General features: G+C 38.8%; 1 protein-coding gene across 8 annotated transcripts in view; it reads right to left on the bottom strand.

Annotated features, from left to right (window-relative positions):
- Positions 1 to 2,560: 2,560 nt before the first annotated feature.
- Positions 2,561 to 23,040, bottom strand: part of Jmjd1c (jumonji domain containing 1C) — a 173,877-nt gene continuing 153,397 nt past the window's right edge. For all 8 annotated transcript variants that reach the window (XM_038344050.1, XM_038344051.1, XM_038344049.1 and 5 more), the window contains 11 exons: positions 22,642 to 22,852; positions 21,971 to 22,185; positions 21,097 to 21,375; positions 17,739 to 17,907; positions 16,880 to 16,970; positions 16,100 to 16,230; positions 15,650 to 15,772; positions 11,830 to 11,969; positions 9,262 to 9,438; positions 3,940 to 4,071; positions 2,561 to 3,438 (listed from right to left, as the gene is read on the bottom strand). In XM_038344050.1, the coding sequence (XP_038199978.1) occupies positions 3,349 to 3,438; positions 3,940 to 4,071; positions 9,262 to 9,438; positions 11,830 to 11,969; positions 15,650 to 15,772; positions 16,100 to 16,230; positions 16,880 to 16,970; positions 17,739 to 17,907; positions 21,097 to 21,375; positions 21,971 to 22,185; positions 22,642 to 22,852 (1,758 nt within the window). In that variant the 3' untranslated portion in view covers positions 2,561 to 3,348. The remainder of the gene's footprint in view (positions 3,439 to 3,939; positions 4,072 to 9,261; positions 9,439 to 11,829; positions 11,970 to 15,649; positions 15,773 to 16,099; positions 16,231 to 16,879; positions 16,971 to 17,738; positions 17,908 to 21,096; positions 21,376 to 21,970; positions 22,186 to 22,641; positions 22,853 to 23,040) is intronic.

The raw sequence follows: 23,040 nt of genomic DNA, 5'->3' as shown, positions 1-23,040 counted from the left end.
TCTGTGTTAGAGAGGTATGCCACTCTTACATCTCTCAGTACCTCAGGAGTTTTGTTTTTATTAAGTGGGTTTGGTTTACTTGACCTGTTCTAGCAGAGTAATCCAAACTGCCAAAGTACTAACCTCCAGTTGGCAAGCAGAAGTCAAACCTTGGGTCTTGTGTTTTGGCCCGAGGTGCATACTCAGTTGTGGGATCCAGCACCACATACAGGTATGCATCAGAACTGAAGGGAGCTGAAGAACATCTGATTGGCCAAAAAAACTACCAGGTGAGTGGAGAACCCACACACTTGGTGTCTAATGTAAGAAGTGGGAAAAAGTGAAGACGAGGAAAACCAGCTGAAGGACATGGTGTTCTTCCCGGAAAGCGTCAAGTACGCGTAAGCTGGAGCTCTCCAGATCAGCTAGCTTGGCTGACCCTGAGCTCTAGAGCCCTTCCTGTCGGCTTCACTCTGGGAAGGAATCAGCACTGGGGTTCCAGACTGGTGGTAGCCTTTTGTGGGTAGTTGCTAACACACATTTTTAATTGTTAGGTTGAATGCTGCTAGGTAGGGTGAGGCACAGTGTGGGCTAGAGGTTGTTCACTAAACCATTCTAGAGCAGTGGTTCTCAGAATATCTCCCCGATGCTGCCACCAGTTAATCCAGTCCATGTTGTGGTGACCCCAGTCATAAAATTACTGCATTAAGTGTAATCTTCCTATTCCTAATGTTATGAATTGTAATGTCTTAAGTGTTTGATAGGCAACCCCTAAAGGGGTCACGACCCATGGGTTGAGAACCACTGTTGTAGATGGTTGCAGTGAAAGATGATGATCACTCTGTCATAATCCTTCAGTGTAACTGGTGACCTCAGGAAATGAGTCCTATAATAAACAGCACTAGGTCATGCTTCAGGTCTTCCCTTTAGAAACCACCGGTGGCCAATAGTGCTATCTGGTGGACAAAACTAGTTTTGTGTCTTCCAGCATGCAAAGGGTCTGAGGCCTTGGCAATCTTGGGGTAGGACACAAGGCCTGGTATGCTAGGCGAGCCAAGCCCTCTGCCACTAATTGTAGCCCCCTCCTCCCAGGCTTGCTTGCCTAGTCTAGAATGGATAAGTTTAAGAACGAAACGGGCTGGTGAGTTGGCTCAGTGGGTAAAGTCCCAGACTGACAAATACATTGTTCCTCAGGACCCACAAGATAGAACCAATTTGTACAAATTGTCCTCTGACCACATACACACAAAAAACATGTATAATTTAAAAAAGAAATGTGAGGCACCATCAGAAACTGAGGGCTTGTCCCCTTTGACTTTTGTTTATGTACATGGGGATTTTGCATGCATATATGTCTGCACCATTTGACCGGTGTGTGCTAATGGACGCCAAAAGAGGATGTTGGATCCCCTGGAACTGGAGTTACAAAAGGTTGTGAACTACTGTGTGGGTGCTGGTAAGTAAATGCAGGGTCTTCTGGGAGAAAAACCAGCGCTACTGGAGCTTTAGTTGAAGAAAGGGAGGAGGGATTATATGAGCAAGAGGAGGTCAGGTTAGGATTGGGAAAAACAACAGAAACAGCTGACCTGAGCTAGTGGGAGCTCAGGGACTCTGGACTGACAGCTGGGAATCCCACATGGGACCTTACTAAGCCCTCTGAATGTAAATGACAGTTGTGTAGCTCAACCTGTTGAAGGTGGGGGATGGCTGGCAGTGGGGCTAAGTAAGACTTACCCTGGTGCATGAACTGGCCTCTTGGAGCCCATTCCGTATGGTGGAATACCTTGCTCAGCCTTGATACGGGGGAGGGGCTTGTTCCTGCCTTTACTTGATATGCCAGACTTTGTTCTGTCCCCAAGGGAGGCCTCACCTCCTCTGAGGAGTGGATGGGGAGAGGGCAGGAGAGGGAACTGGGACTAGTATGTAAAATTTAAAAAAAAGAAAAAGAAAAATCAGTGCTTTAAAGATTGAGTCTTCTATCTTTCTGGCCATTGACCTGGACCAAGCAACGTAGCTAAATAGATAAGAATTACTAGTTAGCTGGTTGAGGTGGCGCATGCCAGTAGGATTTGCTGAAGGGGGCAGAGGCAGGAGGATCATGAGTTCAAGGCCAGCCTGGGCTACACATTAAAAAAAATTACTAGTTAATTTAAGTTGTACGAGCTAGTTAATAATAAGCCTGAGCTATCAGGCCAAACAGTTTATATAATGAAGATAAACCTCTCTGTTTCTTTTGGACTGAATGGCTGCGGGACCGGGAGGGACAGAAACTTCTGTCTATGGTCAGAAACAGGTACCTAATGTGAAATGAGTTGCTCAGACTCCTGCTGGACCTTACCTCATAAGCAGGCCACATTAAGCTTTCTTCTCAATAGCCATAGATGTCAATGGAGAACTACATATTCCAGCAACAAAGTCTAGCGCCAAGCAACCAGTTGGGACAGTGAAGAACTACAGAAACAAAAACAAATCTGGCAGGGCCACACAATAAGGGGCAGAGGTCCTAGTCACAGCCTGTGGCTGCAAACTTTGTTTTATCCCAGCAGTGTCAGACCGGAGAGGGAGAACCGGAACAACAGGCTTCTTGATAAAGTCTTTTAATGGAAAATGTAAAACCCCTTTCAACTGTAATGTACAAAGCCATATGTAACACTTGCACTTTAACAAAAGCAAGCCAATGTTTTAAAAAAATACATCCTTAAATGTATATATGTATATATTTACATAGCACATTAAGTTTAATATTTAGCTTTAAAACTTCACATAAATTTTACCAAAATGAGACAATTTTAAATAAATTACACCTTTTGAAAATGTTTAATTGTACAGTCAATAGCTTCAACAAAATATTGAAGTGTCTGAGTTTAGTATCTACTTTATATACTTTCTATTTTACACATTTTACAATTATTTGGCAGTAATTTTCTGATTATGACATGACTGCTGTGCAATCCAGCAATTTTCCAAACGCAGGCAACAGCTGGTGTTTATGTCCTAGTCTCACAGTAACTGTCTCAATGTAGTGAAAAATATCAGTTATTTTATTAAACTGTACAAGAGCACATTTACACTTGATCAACAATATAGCATAGATTTTTTTGTTTTGTTTTTTACCAAAAATAAATACATCATTTTAAATCTGGCATCTTCACAAACATCATATACACTATGATACAGGGGCAGCTGTACTGGGCTGCCTTTTAAGTTTAGCTTGTTTTATAGCTAGCACTGAATCACAGGGGCCGTGACATAATGCTATACTGGTATGGTGTCAGTAGCAAGTAATTACTACAAAGAGAATTTCTTGGCACTGATGGTTTAATGGAGCTCGAGTCAGACCTATTGTCACTCAAGGGGTTCCAACCACACCTAAGTGTCCTCCATATCCTCTACTTCATCTTCATGCATCTTCAAAGTTCTCACCATCTCTTTGACTGCATGATATAAGATATTCTTAACCTGAAAGAGATGGTATTTGCAATCACGTGAGCTGGGGAAGAATTCACAAAGGACAGCTGCTGGATTAAAAACAAAATTACATATATATTTCAAGACAGGATTTCACTATAGCCCAAGTGAGCCTCAAACTCAAGAGCGATCCTCTTGCTGCAGCCTCCCTAGTGCTGGGAATATGGAGCATGCACTACATGCCTGCTTAAAAAGTAAAGTGATAACTTTAATTTGAAGGAAACCAAGGAGCATCAATTGAAGACATGAGACATAAAAGCTCAATGTGCCACGAGTCCAGATTTCAACACCAATCAGTGAGCTCAGTGAAACACATGCTGATGTTAATTGGGGTGTCTTAGTGTGCCAAGCAGGCAGCAGCTGCCTAAGCTGGGATGCATATATCCTGTTTTCTGAACATAAAAAGGCAACAACAACAACAACAAACAAACAAAAAACCAAATACAAAAATAAAACAAAAATCTGGATCTCCTTGGAAGAATCACTCCTTACCTGTAGTTTATCATCATAATTGATTTCCTCTTTCAAAAGCCTCAGTTCCTGTGTTAAGTGGAATGACTGTACAAGATGTTCTGGGGAGACAAAGTCTTCAGTTACCTGAATACAGCTGTGAAAATTCTGTACCTATTTCAAAAGAATAAGAAAGTGAAATACAAATCTTAGAATAGAAGGCCAGAATGGAAGCAAAGAAAAGCCAGACTGTCTAAAATGAATAAATACAAAAGCCAATTCTGCCAGAGAATTTTCCCAAAACATCAAATGGATTTCAGAGCTTAAGACCACACTTTAATGAGAAAGTTATGTCACCAAAAAGCTTCATGTGAAGTGACTTTGTAAATGAAGTATTTTCAAATGATAAAAACAAATGACTTTTCCAGGAATCCTTTGGAGAGGCTAATATGATCCTAAATTATCAATATTGTCTAGATGGGCTTTCAAAACGCATTATGTTAAAACCCTGCTAAGGAGAGGCTGTAAGAAGCACTCTATCTGTGCGGTTGCTATTCCTTTGTTACTCCCATCAGTATTAGTCCTTAGATCAGAGAATAAAGGAAAGGAAATGCAACTTTACTTCATTTGCTAGGCACTGGGGTCAGAACTTTAGTTTCAGAACTGATCTAGATTTTTTGTTATTTGTGCCTTTGTTTAAAAAATTAGCCAATTAACAAGACCCTCTGATCTCATGTGACTTTAGTTTAAGTTTTTAAAAACAGTTTCTCTTGGTTGACTACATGGTACTCTTCAGGAGCCAGTCAGCACTGTATCATTGCTTAGCAGTCACACCTTCTGCATGTCCTTGTTCCTAACAACTGCTTTCTCTCAATGATCTGTATATCAGAGAAGGCCCACGTGGATCTAATTTGAAATTTTTTAAATTGTCTTTAGTTGTCTTCAAAAGAGGTTTTAAAATGCCATAAAAATTCCTGGGAAAGAAGGAATAACTGAAAAACTAAGCACTTCCATTTACTCTAATGTAATTGAAGAGTGAGATGAAGCTGACAGTAAGTGGGAATGGAGACTGTGGAGAATCTAATTGATGGCAGGGTGATGGGGTCCAGAGGGGCTACAATTCCTCCTCTGGACATATGACCACCTGAACAGCTGCTGGAGTCTGCAGAGTTGTTTAACTCAAGGACTGTGCCTCTATTGACAAGTTGGTAGCACCATAAAGTAAGCGCTCTGTTTCTGTGTTCATTAGGCTGCTGGTTCCTCTGGAGTAACCGTGGGAGCCTCACAAGTGCAGCGTGTCTGTACAGCCTCACTGGGTCTTCCTAGTGTCTGTGGAACAGATGCTCTATTCACAACAGTGGACTATGGATGAGATGCTCAGCTCCTGTCCCAAGACAAATCAGCCAAGAAATGGCAAAGTCAACAGGAGCCCAACTCCTGCGCTGTCTTGTCTAACAGATGCTTTACACTGCTACATTAACTCTCTCATACCAGCTATATCGTCTCCAATGCCTTGAGTCTCCCATGTCTTATCTGGGTATGCTGTGGGGTGAGTGAGTCCTTCAGGAGTCTTAGCATGTTACCTTTTGGTATATTTAGCTCTAGCATGACCTAAAATCACTCGTAGCTCCCAAATTCTCATTTAGATCCTTTGTTCAATGTCTTGTTCTTTTTAGTCTCTTCATCCATCATCCTTGTGGTTTCTCCTTTAGATATTTTACTCATGGCATTTCCTTGAGTTCTTTGCTTTGTTAGTCCAAGTTCTGGGCTTCCTTGGGGACACTTCTGCCAATCCGTCTCTCCTCTGAACAGGCTATCCTTTTCTGTTTCTGTGCACGTGTTTACCACACTAGGCTGAAAACTGGGCATCTGAACATTACCATGTGATTCCCTTGCCTCAAGGTTTGGTGTCACGGGTCACTGAGGACTGCAGCCATCCTTTAGCCACTCGGCAGAGTTTCTGAGAAGGCTCTATTTCTTGCTGTGCATGGTCAGGAAGTCTCTGTCCTCGTTTTTTTTTTTTTTTTTTTTTTTTTTTTTCCAGTGGCCAGCTGTGTGCTGACAGAGATTTCCTTAAAGAGACTTTCTTCTTAAAACAGCCTCTTGGCTCTTCTGAGCTGTGTCACCTCCCAGAGCTTGAAAGGGCTATGTCAGCTTTGCCAATTTATGCCTGCGTTAGAATGTTTTCAGACTGCCAACTTTTACTAATGCCTACAGGATCGCATGTGTTTCTGAACAACCCCTATCTGGTGTATTTTGCTGAAAGCTTGAGGGTTAAAGAGGATCCAGTTTTAAAGTAGAATACAAAAGAGCTTCCCATTCCACTTATGCCTTTTGTTTGCTGAGTCATTAATCATGAGCTTTTCATGTTTATAGTCCAAATGTTATCTTTTAAGAAAGGATTCATTATCAATATTTGGTTGTTTCTGAAAATGTTATGTAAGGTTTTACCACACAGGCTTTCTCTGTGTAGCCCCGCTGTCCTGGAACTCACTCCGTAGACCAGGCTGGCCTCGAACTCACAGAGATTCATTCATCTGCCTCTGCCTCCCGAGTGCTGGAATTAAAGATGTGCAGCACCACTACCCAGCATGGCAGACAATTTGTAACTCTTAAGGACATCATGAAATCACTCACTATAAATGCTACAACAGTCTAGTAAGCTAAGCATGTTAGGGCAAACTTATTAATAAAGATTTTCTGTTCAGCTTTTTTCTTTGGTTTCTTTCTCCCTGTAGTATTGGGGGTGGAAGACTGAGCCTCATAATCTAGGCCACTGCTCTGCTGCCCCAGCTCTAGTCTCAATTTTAAAGGCCATTCAGAACACTACAATGGAGAAAAGTGAACACCAGAGATGAAGTTTTAACAGCTCTGTCTAGGTAGGTGGATAGATATAATTTCACATACTTTGTTCGGTTTACAAACACAAACAACTTACAATTTTAGAGTGGGCTTTATAAAGGAACTGTGGCCATCACACTTCCAGTTGCTAAGATAAACACTGAAACTGCCCTGCACTGTTTAAATGCTGATATCTCCTAGTGTCTGTCCTACTCACCGCTGAGGCCAACACAATATGCTGCTTCCTTCCCAGCAGTGCTGGCCCCGTGATGCAGTGTTACATGCCTCAGTTTGAGTATCTATCAAAGTGCAGTCCCTCGACTACAGCACCATCACTATCGATTGTTGGAAATGTGAAAGTTCATGTTCCTTTCCTACCTGCCTTCTAAAGAATCAAAAAAAAAAAAAAAAAAAAAAAAAAAAAAAAAAAAAAAAAAAAAAAACTATGGTTCCAGTAAGAAAGCACTCTGGGAACTGGGCAGGAAATCACTGCACATCTGAAGCCAGGCTCTCTAAACAACAAAATGCTATCTCAAACTCTGTCCTTTCCTTTATAACCCAAAGCTACCCTCTGACAACAACAACAAACACCTGGAAGTAGCAAGGGCTAGAGAGGAAGCAGAGAAAATAAAATGAACATAGCATCAATGTGAGGGAAGTTACTGCCTCTTTACTGAGCAATGGGAGTTTCTTAAAGTTAGCCATACCCTTTTCACCTGCCCAGGCAAATGCGATTTGCCAGTATTAACCTAATGGGGAAAGGGAATGTCCACACAGAAGCCTGTATGTAAATTTTTACATGTATCAATTGCCCAAACTAGAAACAACCTAAACATATTCCAGTTGGAGAGATAAGACTTAAAAAATACTTCCTATGTCACCATAGTTCACTAGCAACAAAAATGGACCACTCGCTCTGTACACTATGGATGAATCTGAAATACATTGTAGCCAGACTTAAGCTGGGCGGTGGTGGTTCAATCCCAGCAGTCGGGAGGCAGAGGCAGGCAGATCTCTGTAAATTCAAGGACAGCTTGGTCTATTGAGCTACTTCTAGCATAGCCAAGGCTACAAAGAGAAACCATGTCTCAAAAATCCAAAACGAAAGAAAGAAAAGCCAGATTTTTAAAGAGTACATGGTGAGGGCAAGAAAGGTGGCTCAGCAGTTAAAAACATATACTGCTCTTAAAGAAGATGTGAGGTCACTTTCCAGCACCCATGTCAGGTGACTAGGTTAGTGTAAGCCAGTAACCTGTAATCCCAGCTCCAAGAGGAACTGATGTCTCTGGCCTTGTGGGTGCCTATACTCACATATCCACAATTTATAAAACACACACAATGACTCCATTACTATCTATCTATCTATCTATCTATCTATCTATCTATCTATCTATCTATCTATCTATCTATCTATCTATCTATCCATCCATCCGAGAGGTCTGACTGTAGTCCAGGCAGGAACGGAACTGATACAATCCTCCTTTCACTTTCAGAGTGCAAGCCCGACAGGTGTGGACATCACAGCCGGCATGAGTGCAATGAGATGGCGTTCTCATAAAAGCAGAAGGTAGAGGCAGAAGGGGCACAAGTAAGCTACACAGTGAGTTCCAGGTTAGCCTAGGCTACATGAAACCTTTCCCCCAAAAAGAAGGCAGGGAAGAGCTGGAAAGAAGGCTGGACAATTAAGAGCAGCTGCTTTGCTGCTCTCTGGAGGACCTGAGTTTAGTTCCCAGCCCCAACTATAGCTTACAACCACTTGTAACTCTAGCCCTGCTTCCACGGCACCTGTTCTCACCTGCTTATACCAATACACAGAAATGTATACTATAGATAATATTAAAAGTTGTATCATAACCATCAATGACTGCAGTAGCCACTGTCAGAAAACTTAACATTGAAAAAAGGTGTGATCACACACACCTGTAATGCCAGTGCTTGGAGCCAGAGGCGGCAACACCACTTCCGGTTCAAGAGGAATCTGGTTTGCAAAGCAAGACTCCATTAAATACCCCAGAACTTGGAAGGCTGACAGAAGGCAAGTATGTCTCAAATGACTGAAAATAGCAACTACCACCCTGACAGTTAGCAAACTAGATGTGTAAACAAGGACCGGCAAGTCCTAGTCTCTATAATCAAACAGAAGTTTTATACTATTCCACCACAGTTTTCTTAAAAGAATTTACATTTGAGTACAAGTTAGCTATTGTCTGATGAGGCTAGCACAAATAAATGGCATATAGGGCTCGGAATCCCAATTCAGAAGCTACTGGGATTAATATCTCTAAAATGAACACAAGACTATAAGAAATATAACCATTCAGTAAATTTTCTAGGAAGTTACAGTAGAAAAGTAATTAATTACTTTAGATTTCAAACACTATAAATACCATTTCAATGGAAATACAATGGTGCTGGTCATTTTCCTACTTTACATCTTTTATTTTTACCCATACACAGGACAATTCCTTTTCCAAAATTAAGTCCTTTCGAGGACAGGAGTATTAGGATTACATAAATGTGTACCTGATGAAGTGTTCCTGCTGGCAAAACGATGGCATCACCAAGAAACTGAATCAGAGTGCAGGCTCTCACTCCGTGTTCCTCAAGCAGCCTCTGGCGGAGCTTTCTATTCACATACCAGCTTTGGTCCCGGATTGGATCATGCTCAGGCAGAACTTCAAGGCCTTGTTCTTTTGAAATCTGATAAAATGAAAATATGCATACCAACTTAATGGAATTGAAAAGTCTGAGTTAATTTATATTGGTCTTGTGCTCGCATACTCTTAGAAAACGGCACTGGCTACTTTTGCGGAGGACGTGGGTTTGTTTCCCAATATCCACACGGCAGTTAACAACCATCTGTAACTACAGTTCCAGAGAGGCCAATGTTTTTTTTTTTTTTTTTTTTTTTTTTTTTTTTTGGTGTCCTCAGGCAAACGAAAAATACCAATGACAGTTCATAATTCTAAGAAGAAGAAAAAAAAAGGCTGGGCTGTGGTGGTAAGATGTATCTTTTAGCTTAGCATTTATTCTAGAGGCTGAAGCAGCTGGATCTCTCTGGGTTAGAGAGGTCCACCTGTTCTGCATAGTGAATTCCAGGCCAGTCAGAGGTAGAATAAGAATCTGTCTCAAAACAACAGCAACACTAAAACATCCTGCAATTATTCAAAAAAGTCAAGGCTATAAAAACACCACCGCTGTTGGTAGTGCTCATGTCCCTTCTCACCACTGTTTTCTACTGTGAGGCTCCTACCTATTTGGTTTCTTCCTTATATTTGTTTCCTAGACACATAGATGAAAACTACTTGTCTTTTTTCTCTCTAAAGACAAACCAATCATGTGTATGGACTTCATAACCCTTTAAGGACACGTACAAATTTTAGACTTAGCGACCTAACCCTTCAAGAATGTAGTTCAAAGAACTGTTAAAAGTTACTAAAAAGCTAGATTTAAAAGGCACAATTATCATGTATTAGGTTAAAGCACTTTCAGGCATTCTGGTATATAGTGGCAATTTGCAAGGATTCTTTGCTTCACATAGATCACAGAAACATTATTTAAATCCTTTCAAGAAGATGAAAAAAATAAGCAACAATAGTGATTCCTTAAATTCTTCAAACCACCAAATATCATTTTATTACTTATTTTAGTCAAGGGCATAAACTACTTTCTGGTTAATTAGAAATTAGCGCAAGAATTAAAGGTGTTATTAAACAAAAATTTAGCATATTCAAACAAATATTACAGAGCAATCAAATACGGTTGAGGTCAGGAGTTAGAGCATCAAACTCAGAAAATAGAAACCCTTTCTTTAGCTAGTTCCATGTTTTAACATCTACCCACTGTTCTGAATGTTTATGCCGATCCACAGTTGTGCCACTCTCAACCTCGGCCAGGGAAGCTTGTTACAGTAGGTAGAGGTTAATGCAGAGACTCCGAACTGCTCTGTATCAACCCCAGACCCCTCTGGGGTCACTGGTGAAGCAAAAGCACAAAGACCGTGAAAGCTGGAGGACGGAGAGAGCTGTGAAACGCACAGTGGACGTCATCTTCCGAGAATGACGTGCTGCTGAACACATGAGCTCACAACAGCTATGATTACCTGCACAATATTAAATCATTTAAGCTTTGCAAGATGGGGGGGGGGGGATGAGGTAGAGGTGAGGAGCAGAATCTCACAGGCTCCACCCCTAGCAAGGAGCTATTAGCCTGATGGCTGTTTGGGGAGAGTCACTTGTCTTTAGTGTGGTCACTGGTGGGATGCTCATGGCCTATTGTATAACATTATACCCATACACATATATGTAGCATGAACTAGAGTTGCTGGGTTATAAAAGAGAAAAGAGTCAACAATGGTGGTGCACACCTTTAACTCCAGCACTCAGGAGGCAGAGGCAGGTGGATCTCTGAGCTCAAGGTCAGCCTGGTCTACAGAGTGAGTTCCAAGACAACCAGGATTACACAGGGAAACTGTCTTAAATGCCCACCCACAAAAGGCAGCTAAGGAGGGAGATACATGGTGGAAAGGGAGGAGATGGAAGGGGGTGGAGATATATATATATATGCATGAAATTTTCAAAGATTAAAAAAAAAACCTACCAGGCAATTCCTAACATCTTTTATTTTTTACTAGCATTATAATGATTGTCTTATGGGTAGATCAGGGTTTCACAGAAGGGCACGAGAGAGCATTAACAGTCCAGACAGGTTGCCACTCAAAACCCTTAAAATGAAATGGGCTTTAGAGAAAACAGCTCTAAAAAATTGTTTATTTACTTATATTTTACAATTTATCTGTATGAGTGTTCTCCCGTATGTACAGTTGTGCACCACATGTGTGCCGGTGCTCAGAGACCAGAAAGAGGTCTTTGGATGATTATGAGATGCCATATGAGTGGTGGGAATAACCTGGGTCCTCTGCAAAAGCACCAAATGATCTTAATTGCTGAGCCATCTCTTCAGCCCAACATAAAGGAGCTTTTGGAATCAATAAAACACTAAAAAGGATCTTATATTGCAGAATGCAAAAAAAAGTAGATAAATAATTAGTTCCTATTCAAAGTAAAGGTAGGATTGGAACCTCAATTATACCTTTTGAAGAAATTCCCTTATCTTGTCAAGATCTTTTCCAGCATAAATATGCCACAGAGCACCAGGCAGTTCACTCGAATCCTTTAATCTTTTCCTTAAAACATCATCCAATTCTTCTTCTTCAAATTTCTTAAGTATTCCTGAAACAGAGGGAATTATTTTCAATTGATCAGTAAAGACTAACAGAGAGCAGGACCCACTAAGGCGGATTATCAGAGTAGGAGATCTTTTGCCTTGCCTTTTTTTTTTTTTTTTTATTGGGGGAGGGCATGGAGCAGGGTGTCTCAATATGCAGCCCAAGCTACTTGCTATCCAACAAAGTCTGGATTGCAACTCAATAGTCTCTTGCCTCAGCTTCTAGATAAAAGCATGCGATCCCACAGAGGGGCTAGGACCCAGTTATATATCCAAAACTGTTGGGGGAGCAGAGCCCTGAGTTTGAAACTTCTGTGTCTACAAGAAGAGAAGCAGGATTTCCCCATGAGTTTGTTTCTAACTCAGAGAATCTCTACTTTAGAGCTAAAAAATTAGTTTCAAAATAAACAACATCTTCCCTGTCTCAGTAGTGGTCTGAACAATATCATAAACTCAAGGCGTATCTTAACCTACAAAGTTATTTTTGACATTTATATTTGGCTTCTCTAACTCCTAAGACCGACAGGAACCACTGCCATAATTTTAGGTTTGCGCTCAAAGTTTGAGTGGAATGAGTAAAAAGGCTTGGCTATACGAGCGCTTCCTTAATACCGGGGACTAACGAGAAGCATTCTGGTTAATTTCAGTGGGACCTCTATCCTAATTATGGTTAATCTGTTATCACAAACTGATTGCTTCAAAAAGCTATGGTTCTAAGGAAACATCAGATAATCCTTGTCAAATGTTGGCACATGGGAAATCACTGTGTAAGGAAATTCGGAAGAACACAAATAAAAGTATCAATTCTAGACATTTTAAGTGTGAAGATTACAGAAAAATTTTCCGTGTTGATTTAAAAAAATTGGTTTATTTTAATGTGTGTGTTTGTTTGCATGTATGTGTGTGCCTATTGCCTCGGAAGTTAAGAGAGGGCATCGGAGCTGCTGGAACTGGAGTTAACAGGCACTTGTAAGCTGCCATGTGGATGCTGGGAACTGAACTTGGGTCTTCTGGAGCAATGAGTACTCTTAAAAACTGAGCCATCTCTCCAATCTGTTTTCTATATTTTAAATATTGTCTACTCCAAAAGATGTATCTGTGATGTAATCTGTGATGGCAAAAATCTTCATAATATTCAAATCTGACTGCAAAGGTTCATTAATTCAGGCATTTATTAGACATTTAGCGGATTAACAAATTCATGTTCGGAGGGCGGGGTTAAAAATTCAGGATTTCATGGAATTCTGGAAGGTCTTAATAAAAGGATATATCAGATGTTTCCTAACACCTCTGACAGCGAAATATAATATTCAAACTTGGCTGCAAAGGTATCTTAACTCAAATATTTATTAGACAATCAAGAGAGTTAACAATGAGGCCCTTTTTCTTGGGGGGAGGTTAAAAATTCAGTACTTCATGAAGTTCTGGAAGGTCTTAATAAATCTACATAAATTAAAGACATTTAATAAATATAAAGGCATCAAGAGACTAGTTCAGTTTTTGATGTTGGGTAATACAAAGTTTTCCCTCCAATTAATAAAAAAATAAAGAATAAAATTACAATTAATTATCAAATTCTTTCCTTCTTAAGGTTACTTTAAAAGTTTTATTTTAAAGGTGTTCTCAATAAAATTATAGGTTGGGCCATGTATGGTGGTGCATTCTTATAATTCCAGCACTTGTGAGGTGAAGGCAGAAGGACTGACATGAACTGAAGACCAGTCTGGGCTATACAGCAAGCACAAAACTAGAGAGAACCATGTAAGCAAGACATTACCTCAAACCACCACCACCACCACCACAACCCCATAACACAATAAATAAAATTACAAATTTCAATTAATGGATTGGTATTTTTAATATTCCCACTTAAATTTTACAACTCTTTTAATTTCAAATTTTATTTATTATTATGTGTCTGTCTAGGAGGTGGGTGGGCATGGGGAGGTGAAAAGCTGTCCAAAATTTTACTGCTCAAGGGAGGAATCACCAGTAAGATGAGACTGACTGACTAGGTTAACTTTCCATTGGTAAATGAAGAACTCTCACAGGATAATAATCTAAACTTTACTTGAAGAAATAAGACAGGAGAGATACTGCAGAGAAAAAAATGAACTCAGCATGTTCTGTTTCCTGAGATGCTTAATTATGAATATAACCCTAAAACATTCCTTTGTGAGATCTATAAAATAATGATTAAAACCCTCAGAATTATTTTTAAGGGTTTTTTTTTTTTTTTCAAAAGAGTGAAAATGTTAGGAACAGGGAGATAGGGATAAGGATGAGTAACAGAATCATGTTCTTTAGGCCATGAACAAACAGTACCTTAAACAGCAGATGTTAAGCTCCTCACAGAGAAAAAGTGCTAAAGAGGACATTTAAATACAGTAGAGGGGCCGCTGTTTCCACAACTAAAAGTACTTCTCTCTCTAGCAGAGGACCTAGGTTTGGTTCTTTTCCCAGCACCCACGTGGCCACTTTTACCTTCAGTTTCAGTGGATCCCATGTATTCTTTTGGCCTCTCTGGGTACTTCCATGCATGACATGGTACACTTATATAAAGACAAGCAAAACACTCATACACAAATGAACAAGTAAATAGATAAATATTAAATGAGTAGAATGACATACAAAAGCAGCAACTGAGTGCAGTGTCACAGATTTAGAACGCATATGTAATCTAAACCAAAAGCTACCCGTTTTCTGTATTAGAGCTGGGACTACAACTTAAATGTGCCAATGACTCTCCAGTTCTATGGGGATACTTCGTTATAGTCAGAAATAATCACTGAGGACTTAAGTAATCAAAGCCTTACAGTGCTGAGCAAGCTGAGATCATATATTACTGTCAAATGCACACAAAAATACAGTGCATATAGGAATGACTTCCCTACCTCCAACAGCACAGTCACTCAACTGCAGATCTAGCTGAGCTATAGACAGAATTGAAAACCAAGCTAAAAAAGGTACGTCTATGACTATAGCACAGTCTATTCACAAGGGGTTTCTAAGCAACCAAGTCCAAACTGTGAAGAAATAGGGGTTTCTTTAATGGTCCAGAAAGAAATGACTGAACTATCCAAATATGTGTCAGTGAAAGCAAGAGACAGAGAGTGCCCAACAGGGCAAAGAAAATGTTCTGAGAGTAGGAGTAACAGAACGACTAAAATTATTGAGGCAGCTTACTTCTCAGAAGGAAAAGCTTTAGAGTCTGCTCTTATTCTTACCTAACTGCAGCATCAACTGAGCAAATCACCTACTTTAAAGAGAAGTCATGGAGAAAAGTGACTTTATAGAGCTGTGACTTTATATTTAAAAAGGAAGGAGTAAGTGACTAACCAAGTTTTAGAGAGAACTAGACAGTGAAAAGTAAAATATAAGAACATAGAAAAAATGTTTTTATTCTTCCGAATCATGTTAGAATCACAAACAGTATCTCACACCCTCAAAACCTGGTGCTTAGGCGGCACATGATCCCAAGTGAGTTTAATAAAATGGATTCATAAATATAATACTTAAAAAAGCAAATGCTCAAATAAAAATATTTACTTTTAAAAGGACTCTTCTACATAATAAACAAGAAAAGCAGTTTTCAGGCAACAAATGCTAGAGCTCCCCACCCCCAAACTACTGTGTTAGCCCTGTAATTCCATGGAAACCATGGCTGCCCTTTAAGCATCTTTACCTGCTTTTGAGAGGACACCATTTCCTTTTGCTACACCAACATAGACCAGAATATTTACAACATCAGAAGCTTCAACGTGGAGATTTGTGGTTCCTATATCATGATCCTTAGCAGCAGCAACACCTGTGTGAGAAATGAGGCCTTTTATTCCAGAGTACTATATGCATCTATAAAATCTAGTCACTAAAATCTATCAATAGAAATGCCACACACAAAACAACACAATAAAAATACACAGATATGTTATAAGGAATTATTAAGAAGTACTACATAAATATATTGGCTGTTAATTCCTATACTACTACTTGATATTAAAAAGGGTTTCAATAGCTTTATTTAAAAACCAGGCTTACTAATAGGTAAAAATCATTGGACAACTTGCATTTAGGCTAAAATCTGCTAAACTCCCATAGAATCCCAACTTAAAGAGAAATATAAACATATACTTACCATAGGCACTGCACAACCTGGGTCCTAGATCAGGGCGCACAAAAAACCCTGGCAAATGGGAGGCCAAATTGAACTTCCCTTCTGGGTTGCAATATTCTGGCAACGGCAGACTTCTCAAAAAGTCTTCATATCTAAAGATAACAACATAACAAACAACATAGCTTTAATTTTTTTTTTAAATACAGACTTGCGTTTAAAGTATTCTGAAGTATAAAATTCTCTTTTCCCCCCTACAGGGAAACAGAGACAGGGTAGCAAGAGTTTCTTTGTATAGCCCTTGCTGTCCTGGAACTCACTCTGTAAATAAGCCTGGCATAGAGATCCACCTACCTACCTCAGCTTCCTTGAGTATTGGGATTAAAGGTGTGCGCTACCACTGCCCACCAAGAAGTACAAAATTCTTAATTTGTGAAGAAGACTGCAATATCCTTCCCTTAAACTATACAACACCATTCTAGAACCAATCCCTTTAGAGTCTGAACTGGATTACTGTACAAGGCAGGCATAAAATATACATGATACTAATGTTTCAATTACACCTCCCTAAACATAACAAATTAAGTAAAAGCTCCAGCAAGAGAGGCCTACAACAAGACACTACAGTACCCTAAAACAAGTATTTCTTCAGGACAAAGTCTTCCCATGGATGAAACTACAGAGTACTTAGTTTTGCTTTTTAGTTATTTATTTTTATGGAGAAAAACAACCAACCAACCTTACTGCATATATTAATAGTTACTTATACTAGGAAAAAGCCCAGTTCAACTTCCCAAGTCATACCTTGCTGGCATCATGGTCTTGAAGTCTTCTCCAGATGGGCAGTCTTTCAACTTTAAAACAACTGTTTCTCCACTTTTGTTTTTCTGCCGTTCTACAAAAATAGTAGTTAGTTATGTGAGCTATAACATAGGCCATTTTATTCGTGAAAGAAATGTGAATGGCTGTACACAGATGCTTCATGGTCTTTTTCTTCATGTATTAGTGCAGCACGGACACATTTTAGATTGTATGCGTGTGTCCAAGGAAGCTTGGGTCTCCTGGAGCTGAAATTACAGGCAGCTGTGAGTTATCCAAAGTGGCCAAACTCAGGTCCTTTGAAGAGCTGCCGAACTATCTCTCCTGCCTCAAGATCTTATTACGGGATACATGGCATTAATCATCTAAAAGAAATTGCTCTTTAGAATTACTTATATTTGTTAATATTAGTCTTACATTTATAGTTTTTAATTTTCAAAGTGTTTAACATACACTATATAGTTTAATTTCTACAATTTTTAAGGGTTACCAAAAGTCCATATTAGGAAACACAGTTTAAATTATGTCAAAAATAAAAGGAAATTAGTTAGGACTAGAGTTAGGATTATGAACCATTATTTTGTTTCTGCGTGCTTTATTTTTTGTCATTTATAGACAGGGTCTTATTTTAGTTCAACTGGTCTCAAATTCATGAAGCAGTTGAGGATGACCTAGAACTAAGTGCTAAGGATAGAATTAAGTGTGACCACCCCCAGGGTTCTCTCTTTTTATAAACTGAAGAACAATGTAAACATGGATACTTCACAGGTGAAGAATTCAAGCTGTATCAGCAATTTATCATCTTAGGGTTATGAGGAAGACAACAGTGAACAAAGTAACATACTTGAAATTTCTTCAAAACCATCCCAGAACTCCTTAACGTTGGCATTTGAAATAATGCTGTCTTTGCAGTTCAGGAGATCAGCTTGGTGGTCTCCAAAATCCAGACTAATTGACTCTGCCTTCCACAAGCTCATGTTCATTTTCTTATGCACACCGGAAACCACTGCAGGCTTAAGAATAAACACAAATAGGTAACAGTTAAAAGACACCTAGACATGTCAAAGCTTAAGGGTACATGCATTATTAAGTTTCAGGCCCTCCGGCAAATTTGTGAATATAAAGGAGGCTACTTATAAATAGTTCTGGACTTGGAAAGATGCTTAAATGTTGAGTGAAAACAATAATGAGAGAACGCCATGGCAAGAATGGTGCCATTTATCTATTTATTTGGCTCTTTTCTTGTTTTGACACAGGATGTTTGCAATGCAACACAAGCTGTTCTCCAGCTTCAGTTTCCTGAGTGCAGGAACTATCATGTCTGCCATCACACCCAATAACATGGCATATTTGTATAGAAATTTCAATGGATAATAATTTTCAGAAGAAGTCTGAAGATTGCATTTATAGGTAGCAGAAATATTTTCGGAGACTACTATCGATAGGCAAACTTTTTAGGTACTAATCTATTGTAAGTATGCAAGAAATGCATTAACAGTTAAAAGTCAAGATTACAACACTGTATACACTGAATTTCTAACACTTAAAACACATTTCTTCCACCTCTTCAAGAGCCTGAGCACAGGCATGATACCACAATTTAAGGCTAATGATTGACTATAAATGAATCTTGTCTTTTAGATCTCATGAATTCAGATTTTACAGCATTGTTGAACTGAGAAACCAGTAACTAAAGATTTACTACTTCTAAAAATCAAATAAACTATAAAAATACATTTAATTGTTTGACTGATAAATTATTCAGTTTTTATTCCAAATAATAAAATACAGTTCTAGGGGTTGGAGAGATGGCTCAGAGGTTAAGAGCATTGCCTGCTCTTCCAAAGGTCCTGAGTTCAATTCCCAGCAACCACATGGTGGCTCACAACCATCTGTAATGAGGTCTGGTGCCCTCTTCTGGCCTGCAGACATACACACAGACAGAATATTGTATACATAATAAATAAATAAATATTAAAAAAATACAGCTCTATAATATAGAGAAATTATGAAACTATGACTTAAGAGTCTCTAAAAGATATTAACTAAGACATTTAAAATTCATCATAAAAGCCTCAATTGAGAATTTTTAACTACAGAATATTGTTTTAAAAAACTGCCCTGAGTCATGTCTCTTAGAACCTGGTCTATAAAATGAGTTTCAGGCCAGATGAGGCTACATTGGGTTTGATTCCCAGCACTTATGCAGTGGTTCACAAACATCTGCAACTCTAGTTCCAAGAGATCCAATGCCCTCTGCTGGCCTTCACAGGCAACAGCCATGCAAGTGGTGCATAGACACACATGCAAGAAAAACACCCACATATATAAAATAAAATGTAAAACAAAACAAATCCATGATATCTACTTGAATGTCCCATTGTTTTTTCAATCAGTTAATAATATTTTCTTAAAATAGGCCCAGATATTAATTACTGCTGGCAATTCATACACTAGTTTCAAGCACTCTCATTAAGCCTTTTACCAAACTTAAAAAAGACAGCTAACTGGTATAGGAAAATAAATCCAAGTAGAATTCTAATGCTATTATCATCTTACTTCCCAATCAGACCTCATATCTCTGATATTATTTTCCTGTAAATCTGCAGCACTGTCAATTATTTTAAATTGCCAGTTGCAGCTATCCCTTACAACGTATGTTAAAATTCCTTGATATTTAAGAGCCATTGTGATTTCTTTAAGCTGTGTGTTTCTTTACCCATCTCTTCTAGGTTCAGAACAAGCCAACCTAGTTACAGAGTTCTGCAATAACTAGTATATGTCAATTCCTTCCATACTAACTAGCAAAATCTCACTCAACTCCTAAGTAATCCACAATCGCCTGTTTGAATTAGCACCTTGGCTTAGCCGTTCTCTTTTCATTTTCACAGCACATTTCATAAAGTCCTTAAAATCTTTAACACATTCATAAAAATTCGTATGATTGTTTCCTATCAAAAAGTCCCAACATAAAATGAAGTGTTCAAAATTTCAGTTCAGCAATGGTAGCAGATTCAAATAGACTCAAAGATACACGACAGCAATCTTGTGCATATGCAAAACCTAGATGGGGAACACTGGGGTTGTTTTGGACTGAGTGACCATTTTCACCAAATGGGATAGGTGACTTAAAGGTGGAGAACTGCTGTCATAAAATGATTCTCCACTCATTTCACAAAGCCTACTTAGTTTTAGGTCTTGAGATGTTCATCCAGTAACTTGAAAGTTGGGCTGGTAAGATGGTTTAGCTGGTATAAGTGCTTATAGCCAAGCCTGATGCCCTGATCTCAATCCCTAGAAGCCCCAATGGTGGAAGAACTCCCTGAAATTGTCCACTAACATTCACATGCACACAGCACACATGTACACAAACATATACATAATACTTGAAGTTAAAAAAAATATAAGTGTAGTAATGTGTTCCAAGGAGGAGGAAACAAATTAAACAATATTAATACCGTTAGGCAGGTAATTAATTCTGTTCATGATTTTTATATTAATCTACATATTTATATTGCTTAATATCTGAGTCATATTAAGCATTAGCCAGAACTCTGATCATCAGGAAAATCGATTTTATCTGGGCAGAAATAAAAGAAGCTGTACTGAAGATTAGATAAAATGAAGGCAAGGCATGGTGGTGCTTGTCTTTTTATCCCAACACTTGGGGAGGCAGAAGCAGTTGGATTTCTGTGAGTTTAAGGTCAGCCTTGTTTAAATAGTGACTTCCAGGACAGCCAAAGCTACACAGAAGAACCCTGCCACAAAAATTCAAAAGATTTGATGAATTAAGTCAGGGTGTGCGGTCAGTGGAAAAGTGCATGCTTTACATTGGGCAGACCCTGGGTTTATCACAAGCCTATAAAAGGTTAAAAAAATGATTAACTATTTTTAAAATATTTAATAAGCATTTAAAGGAACTACATCTATGTTTTCATCAGTTTAATACAATTGCTTTTCACATTAATGAATTAGTAAAAGACAAAACATAAATCAGAACAAAGAATTAAATTTTGTAAATCTATTACTAATGAATTTCTACTCATTAACTAAAACTGTTAAATGATCTACTTACTTGTACAATTATATATATCTGGAAAAACCAGAAATCCAGAAAATAATAATTCTGGTTATTTGAAGTAAGTTTTCTCTTTACTCCTGCTCAGGTGCATGGAGAGTGTTAATCACTGTAGCACACTTACCTGTCCTTGTTTCCAACACTCTTTGAAAAGTTTCCAGTTATTACTATTCTTATAATCCTTAAGCCATATAATATGCTGGTCACAGATCCAAGAATGTGGTATATCACTATATAATTTATTGCTTTCATTCATGGCAGATTTTCGGCTTTCTTTAGGGTCTTCATTAGGCTCTGATTTTACATTTATCTTGGCAGCTTTATTTGGTGGAATTTTGTTTTCAACAACTGAAGCAATGATGTCATCAAGAATGTTAGGCATAGTCCGTCCACTTTTGCCACTCTATTAAAAAAAGAAACAACTTCTGAAAACAATGAGGACTCTAAGTTTGGCAATGCAAGAAGTTTCGGGCTCTGAGGGAATTAGAAGCAATCATTCTATTTTACAAATTAGTGTGGACTCAGGCAGAGGGAGAAAGGCTAAACCCTCCAAAGGGTTAAAACCTCCTGCTTTTAAAGAAAAGCAACTACAACATTTTATCTCTTTGGTAATTATTTTATTTTTCCTTTCACTTGATAAATAATTAAAACTTGTTTTGCAAGTTTTACAGATATTTTCGTATAGGTCTGCTTTCCTCCACTACACATGTAACCTTCCAGTTGTAAAGAGTTACCTTAGAGCTCTCCTGCACTCCAACATTCCACCTGAGAAAAGACGGAAGACTCCGGCTTTAAATTTTGAATTAGAATGAGACCAGACCTAGCTATTTACTTCATCTGCATCTTTTCTGTTAGAACTAACCATCAAATCTCTATACAAATTTAAAGCCCAAATTTAAAACCAGAGGTTGGAGGGATACCTAAATGAAATGGCACTTGCATAGCATGTGCAAAAAACCCCCCAAATCTAGCAAATAATAAGTAGCTGTTATACTCACTGAGGCTCCCATCGAATACACTGGAGCAAAGGCAATGCCAGCGTCTGTGGAGCCCACTCGAAGCTTGCCAGCTGTAGTAGTCAGTAAATCACGCAGGGTTGAACCTTGTTCGTTGTTCTGGGAAGCTGGAGGTGATGCACTGTCATTTGGAGAGTCAGAGGCATCTTGTTCTCCCTCTTCTTTAATTTCCTTTTCAAGAGCAAATTCATTGTTTTCTGAAATATAATTTAACAAAAATTGTGCAGATATTTAATAGTGAAGTATGGGAACCAGGTGCCTGCACTCGAGTGAAGAGTGAAAACCTGCGGTACCAGTTCATCACCTGACCACAAACCACATGAGTTAAATCCCTCAGAGAAGACTAGCTTTGGATGAAAAGTCTTCCTTGGTATCTCAGATTTGTAGCTGAGTGTCTACCTGCTGTGGATGAAAATAGTCAAGCACTAGCAAAAAATAGTTAATTTAGAAACAGAATGTTCTGTTGGTTTTGAAAACTTCATAAATGAGCACATAACTAATTTTGATATCAATCTTAGGGAGGGCTGGTTCCTAAGAAAAGCGGGCAAATACTTTCTTGATCCTAAGCTATAAAGCAAATTATTTACAGTTCATGCACAATAAGTATACTGGTATACCTCAGCCCTTGAATACAAACTTCAATAGTTGGTTACCTTGTTTTTCCTCTCTGGCTTTTTGTTCAGCAAGATCAGCTAGCCAATGCAGCGGTGACTGGGACTCTGGAGGGGTCAACCTGCTGTCTGTGCTTACACTTCCAGGGCTGCTATCGCCATTACTCTGAGATTTCTGGGGAGTGGTCTGCTGCTGAGACTCGGGCACGCACAGAGAACTTTTATTACTGTGGTTAAGAACATTCTGTAAAACCTATAAGGGTGAGACAGTTGAATTTTAAAACACTATTTCCCCAATTATTCAGAGTTAAAAGCAGTCATTAAAAGACATTTACACAATTAATAAAGAAACACAAATCTAGAGCAAAACTTTTTTGGCTTTCTTTTTTTGAGATGGTCCCACAGCATATCCCAAGTTAGCCTAGAACTCATCTTGTGCAG

The sequence above is a fragment of the Arvicola amphibius genome, chromosome 9 (genome assembly GCF_903992535.2).
Source record: "Arvicola amphibius chromosome 9, mArvAmp1.2, whole genome shotgun sequence".
In the NCBI taxonomy this organism is placed as follows: domain Eukaryota; kingdom Metazoa; phylum Chordata; class Mammalia; order Rodentia; family Cricetidae; genus Arvicola; species Arvicola amphibius.
The sequence above is the reverse complement of the archived record's forward strand: the minus strand, read 5'-3'. Positions and strand labels throughout refer to the sequence as shown.